This window comes from Notothenia coriiceps, unplaced genomic scaffold (genome assembly GCF_000735185.1).
Source record: "Notothenia coriiceps isolate Sejong01 unplaced genomic scaffold, NC01 NC01_scaffold00029410, whole genome shotgun sequence".
Classification (NCBI taxonomy): Eukaryota; Metazoa; Chordata; class Actinopteri; order Perciformes; family Nototheniidae; genus Notothenia; species Notothenia coriiceps.
Window position 1 is genome coordinate 1 of NW_011362111.1, and position 6,550 is coordinate 6,550.

The 6,550-nt window shown below is 42.5% G+C and overlaps 1 protein-coding gene across 2 annotated transcripts; it reads right to left on the reverse strand.

The window, feature by feature from the left end:
* Nucleotides 1-101: 101 nt before the first annotated feature.
* Nucleotides 102-3,180, reverse strand: LOC104958802 (ABC transporter F family member 4-like). 2 transcript variants are annotated; one of them, XM_010786604.1, is made up of 2 exons: nucleotides 2,531-3,180; nucleotides 102-260 (listed from the first exon to the last, which is right to left on the reverse strand). In XM_010786604.1, the coding sequence occupies exons 1-2, from the start codon at nucleotides 3,168-3,170 to the stop codon at nucleotides 217-219; spliced, it is 684 nt and encodes a 227-aa protein (XP_010784906.1). In that variant the 5' UTR covers nucleotides 3,171-3,180; the 3' UTR covers nucleotides 102-216. The 2 variants fall into 2 exon arrangements, with proteins under 2 accessions (XP_010784906.1, XP_010784907.1); XM_010786605.1 differs by having other exon boundaries at nucleotides 234-289.
* Nucleotides 3,181-6,550: the final 3,370 nt, after the last annotated feature.

Sequence of the window (6,550 nt, forward strand, 5' to 3'; positions counted from 1 at the left end):
AATAAGAGACAGGTTCTGGATATATCTGAGGCCTGTGATATATTGATGACAAACAGTATAATAGGGAACCTTTAAAAAATGTGCACCAACTTGCATACTCTATTTCCAAAGAGTGTTGCAGATGGTACTGAGACACATGAAGACCTTCCAACCCTCAGAGCTGATTCATCACAGTTTCACGTTCTCCGGGAATTACATCCACAACTTCTTTGGTATTTAATGTTCCTCGGCCAGTCTCAGCAGGAGGTCTGAGGTCTCGTCTGGACCCAAAAACACATTCAGATGGTTTCTGTGTGGGCAGATTTCCTCAGAAAACAGAGAAACAGGAAGCAGATCTCAACACTAAGGCTGCACGAGTGGAAGAAATCCCTCACTGTGATTATTTTTGACTGAGAATGAAACACATCTGCAACTGAAACATTGTCATTATCATTGGACAATATATTTAAAATGTTCATGGTGTGATATTTTTAAGAGGATCTGTATAAAAAGAAGGCTTTGTATCAAGTCTGTAGAATATGTTTTGTATGCCAGGGCTACTGAGCAGCACCACACGACTACATTCAGAATAATAGCACATATTTAGCGATTGTCAAATATTTGAATTATAACTAGTCCATATAGAGTGGTGAGGCGATGAGGGCGACTTAGAAAAAATTGGGTTCATTGGGTTTTGAAATATTGCAGAAAATAATCTCTGTGGCAAGCAAACGTTTACGATACTTACACGTTTTGTTCAGCAGGATAATCTCCACATATTAAAACCACTGTATGGTTTTTGAAGCGTAAAATGCAATCTCCTTTAGTAAAAAGCTAATGTTGGGCTATAAAGGAACTACAACACGGTCACATGACTTCACGTCACCACCGCTAAGCTAAAGGCGGCTAATGTTGGGTGTGATGACATTAAGTCGTCTCATTTAGACACTTGTTAGCAACCTCCGTTTTTTAATTCACCAGTGGGGTATTTACTGATGTATTTGATGTCGTAGAATAAAATGTCTTCAGCTTGTGTTAACCACAGACATTATTTCAGGAAAAAAAAACTGCCAGACCAGTTAGCCGGAAGTGCTAAAATGCTAACTCACTACTTTGGGGGATTTTAAATTACATTTCAATACATTTTGCATCTCTTCTCAACATATCGGTCCGGCAGTGGCTCAGTCAGTAGGGGCTTGGACTGGGAGCCATAGGGCCACCGGTTCAAGTCCTAAAATATATATAGAGTGTGGACTGCTACTTGGAGAGGTCCCAGTTCACCTCCTGCCCTGCCGTGGTGCCCTTGAGCAAGGCACCGGACACCCCCCTTCCCCCCTCTCTCCCATTGCTCCCCGGGCGCTGTACAATAGCTGCCCACTGCTCCTAGTGCGAGACTCCTGGCACTAGGAAGGGTTAAAAGCAGAGAACACATTTCACTGTGTGTGCTGCAGAGTTCCCGTTAGCCGGTAATTACCGGACTACGACCGGTAAAATATGCTGAAGACCGGCAAATCTAAATCTCTCCGGTCAAAGTGTCCGTTCAAAATAATTTCCGTTTAGCGCAATACCACATCAGTTGCGTAACTTGCGCCACTTATGTGACAGACAATAATAGTCAATTCTAGCGTCTAACACTTAATATGGAGAAAGAGATGTCCTGTATGGGTTGATTGTGCGTTGATCTGTTGCTAATGCCTCGGGGTTCCGGTGGGCATGTAAACAAATGCATAATGCTGCGCTATACTTTGTGGCCTCACCCGGTTGCATAGCGACACTTATTGTTTAGGTGTCTTTTAATAAGCAGGTAGTCATATCATTAGCTAGAACTGATCGATATGGACATAAACGCGAGTGAAGTTTAATCTGACGGGAGAGAGAGATCAGCTGCTGCTGACGAGTCGACACGCAGCTCTGCATGATCACATGCAGCGGTGAGCGGAACAAAACACACACTTCAGGTTAGAATATCACACGTAGCTATTTTAATCACCTCTCAAACTACCGTAACTAGTTATAGATATGTTTAGTTTTACTGTCGGGTCACTCATTACTGATCCGCGAGCTGCATGATACTGACGGGCTGTCAGGAGAGGGAGAGAGCGCTCCGTTTATTATTCCTGTGTTATTGTAAGTTACTGTTCTTTGAATAATGTAGTTAATCTACTATAATTAGTTTGTTTAATATCGAATCATATCAATTTGTTTTAAAGCAAAAATAAATAACAAAGAAGACCTTTGACCGGCACTTTTCGGGAACTCAGGTGTGCTGTGTGCTGTGTGCTCTGCATGTGAGACCATTACAGAGGGGTTCATCCCTCCCATTATATTCTATTCAGGTTCACCAGTGAGGTACTTACGGACATATTTTATGTCCCAACCACAGACCTTATTTTCAGGACTCAAACCAAAAACATGTAAAACAAACTGACTTTGAGACAAGGGAACAGGAAGTGGTTACATTCTGACCAATTTCCGTGTTTTAGGAATCTTTCCCGCCCCACTCTTTTGTAATTTTTACAACATTTCAATCAATTTTCTCAGCTCTACTCACCACATTCAGTTTCTGAGGAGCTGGAGAGCTCAGCTTCCAGCGCCGTCTCCTCCTCTTCCTCCTCATCTTCCTCTTCTTCCTCCTCCTCCTCTTCTTTGTCCCCCTTTTCCTCCTCCTCCAGATGTATCTCAGTCTTCTCCTGCTCCTCCTGCACCTCGTCCCTGTCTGATTGGGGGACATTAGGCCCCGCCCCCAGCTCCTCCCCCTTGCTCAGAGAGTAATTATGCTCTTCGCTGCAATGCTCCAACGCCAAACCAGCGGCCGCCGCCTCCTCTTCCTCCTGCGCCACCTGATACACCTCCTTAGAAACTCCTCCATCCTTCCCAGCGACACTTAAATCCCTCTCGGTTGTGGAAACAGGAAGAAGTTCCTCCCTCCCTGCCTGTACGGCTTCCTCCTCCTCCTCTTCCTCCTCCTCTTCCTCCTCTTCCCAGCGGTTCATCAGCACCGCCTCCTCGGAGCAGGCCAGCAGCTCCCCCCCCACCCCGAGGCCCAGCCGGGTGTATCGGGCCATCTCGTCCAGCGCGGAGACGTCCCAGCGCTCGGAGAGCAGGAGATCTTCTCCGAATCCCCCGTCGTCCACCAGGTCGCTGAGCAGCTCAAAGGGACGTTTTCTAGGAGACGCCGGGGAGCCCAGCATGAGGAGAATGCTCTGGAGGAGAAACAGAGACGAGCTTAAACATCACTGTGAAAAACAAACAATGTGTAATCTCCAAAATGGTCGAACGAGCTTCAGAAAGACTACAAACGTTTGTCTAAAACGGGTAAAAGGAACGCCCTCATACCAAAATGCCGATTTCCCCCGTAAAATGTTTAAAGGAGACCTATCATGCAAAATGCACTTTTGTACGTCTTTTATACATGAATATGTGTCCCCGGTGTTCCAGGGAACTCACCAAGTGTCAGAAAACACAACCCTCTCTATTTCCCTCCGTACCCAAATCTCTAAAAACGGGGCTTTAACGGAGCTGATACAGATTTGAAAATAGTCTGACGTCAGAAACGGGGTGCTCCGCCTATATGGCAACTCTCCACCTATCAGGGGAATGAGAGGTTGCCGTGCCATGGTAACAGCATGGTAACAGCATGGTAACAGCATGGTAACAGCATGGTAACATGACGCTCGTAACTCGGCCCCCTCCTTTGCAGGGGGGCGTGGTCAGCTGCAGCGCATGCAAAGGCAGGGTGGAGGAGAGCAAAATTAGATCTGTTTGGTATTTTCAAAAAAGAAAAACGTATAAATATACCTTATATAGGTATAGCCCTACAAATATGGCATGATAGGTCCCCTTTAAGTGATGCCAGAAAATAATATTTCTGTTCGTCAAAAACTGTATGATTACTCCAGAAATATGAAAATCATGTCAAATAGAGCGTCCGACGGCAGAGACAGCTTTGTTTTTAGGGCGCTCCGAATAAATAGGGCAAATAGGAAAGTGACGTTAGCGCCCTCATACTATACTATCGAGAAAAAGCCCTGTCTTCTGTTTTGCTTTTACCTTGGACCATAAAGGGTAACTTATGCAGCAGCATCCTCAGGGTTTATTGCGCTTAATGTACGTCGCTTTGGACAAAAGATTCAGCTAAATGTGATGTGGTTTCTAAATAAGTTAATATGCTGTTAGTAGGTTGGTCCATTAGAAAGCACTAACTCTATTTTTCATATCGTGTATTTGGAAGTACGGCAGAGGATTAGGGCCACATGTGAGCGGAGGAGATGGTTCTATACAATAATAATCTTCAAGAAAATCGTCCCCACAGGAATGCTTGTAAAAAGGTTTAATTAAAAGTCTGATTTAAAAGGTCCCATGTCATGCTTTTCTGGTTATTACCCGTCCCCTTGTGTGTTATGTAGATTTTTCTGCATGTAAACGGTCTGCAGAGTCAGAAACCCTCAAAATACACCCTGTAGCGAGTAAAACTCTAACTCAGAGAAGACCTGTCTATGCTGCCTCAGAACGCCTCGTTGGAGATTTTTTATTTTCCATTATTTTCTTCCTGGGTATGGTGACGTGACCATACCCAAATGGACCAATCCGTGGAGCCGTTACGTTACGTCAAGTCCGCGGATCGATCCATTCCTCAAACACACAAACACACACACAATCTTTTCTCAACTGCAGCTCTGTGGATTTCTCAGCCTGAGATGGCGGGATGCGGCGTGGCTGTCCGCTCCTCGCAGCAGCGAGCCCCTCAACGTCCCGCCAACACGGCACCAGACCCCACGCAGCATTCTCACCTGTTTGTCATTACTGGTGTCATTTCCTGGTTGCTAACTAACGCCATTGTAACACATAATCACTGATTTTCCGCTGTAACGGTGGTGGACTCATCAGAACAGAGTGGGCGAGCTGACCAATCAGAGCACACTGGGCTCACAGGGAGGGGGGGGAGGAGCTCCAACAAGCCGTGTAGGACAGAGAGTAAATACACAGAGATGCTGTATGAGAAACCAATGTGAGTTTGGAACATTGAACAATGTGAATCTATTCTAGTAGACCTCAATGATGGAACTATGATCAGTGGAAAGGGCCATGACACGGGACCTTTAACTCTAAGCCCACCCACATGTTGAGATTTATTATATATGTAGTATTTATAAACAGGCTTTCCATTGATTTGCTGCATGATGTGAACAGGTCAAAAATAAACAAGATCTGAGCCAAAAACTGAAGTTTCAAACTTTTTCTGACAAGTTTATAAACAGAAAGTCTGTATCTAAAAAACTAAGTGTTTTCTTTTATATTTTAAAGTTTGAATTGTGAATAAAGAGGTATAAACATTCACAGATCCTTCTCTCTCTGCTAAACAGACTTTCAGAAATACAAGTATGCCGTTAAAACAACTCAAAATCATCTTAAAAATTCATCCAAATGACTTGTTTATAACAAAAGATTGGAAAACTAAAAGTAGATGTAAGTATATGTGTAAATATGTTGATCAGGATTAAAGCCTGCTTTAAAGAACATCTGTTGTCAATACGTGTATAAGTTAAAGTTTGGAGACTCTGCAGTTTTAATAATAATACACGAGAAAATACTTCATAGACATCTGCTCATGAATACAAACTGTTCCAGACAGCCGGCAAATTATTAATATGATTCCTCCAGCTCTTTCAGAAAGATGTGTTGCAGGTGGTGATTTCATGAAATTACAGTTTCCTCCTCCTCCGCGTAAATCACAGCTTTCTGCAGAACTTCAAATGAAGCCGGTTCAGCATCATCTTCATTCTCCTCTTCATCCTCATCTTCATTCTCCTCTTCATCATCACATCAGAGAGAAACACAAAATACCTTCTTGTGAAATGTCTTTAACAAATTGGTTCTTTAAGATGACATAAACCAACATTAGGGGGGTTTGTTGGGGACTATTTTCTTTGGCGGATTAATACACACATGGTGCTCTAGTGCCTGATCGTATTTCATATTTTATTCAACGCATAACAATCAAAGTACAAAACGACTGATAAACTTTACAATTAGGGATTCCTGTTTTCTTCTGTCAGTTGTTTTTATTTATTCCAGTTGTAGAAGCGTAAAGTCTACGACTGCATTCAAATGTCTTTCGAGACTTTTTTCTAGAAAGTAAAAAAAAAGACATGACTATAAGAAAAAAGCCAGGAATCTAAGAAAAAATTCATCTGACTTTTTTTATGAGTAAAAGTCAGAACTATGAGATTTTGAGAAAAAAGTCAGAATTTGGAGATCGTTGATAAAAAGTCAGAATTTGGAGATTTTTGACAAAAAGTCAGAATTTGGAGATCGTTGATAAAAAGTCAGAATTTGGAGATTTTTGACAAAAAGTCAGAATTTGGAGATTTTTGACAAAAAGTTAGAATTTTGAGATTTTTGACAAAAAGTCAGAATTTGGAGATTTTTGACAAAAGTTAGAATTTGGAGTTCGTTGATAAAAAGTCAGAATTTGGAGGTCGTTGATAAAAAGTCAGAATTTGGAGATTTCGCAAAAAGTCAGAATTTGGATAAAAAAGTCAGAATTGTGCGATTTGCAGTAAAAAGTCTA

Bases quoted from the DNA above. Each gene is read 5' to 3' on its own strand.
- LOC104958802 (XM_010786604.1), bottom strand. From the start codon at position 3,170: ATGCTGGGCTCCCCGGCGTCTCCTAGAAAACGTCCCTTTGAGCTGCTC. The intron at 261-2,530 runs GTGAGTAGAGCT...TTTTGGGTCCAG, and splicing joins CTCCTCAGAAACTGAATGTG to ACGAGACCTCAGACCTCCTG.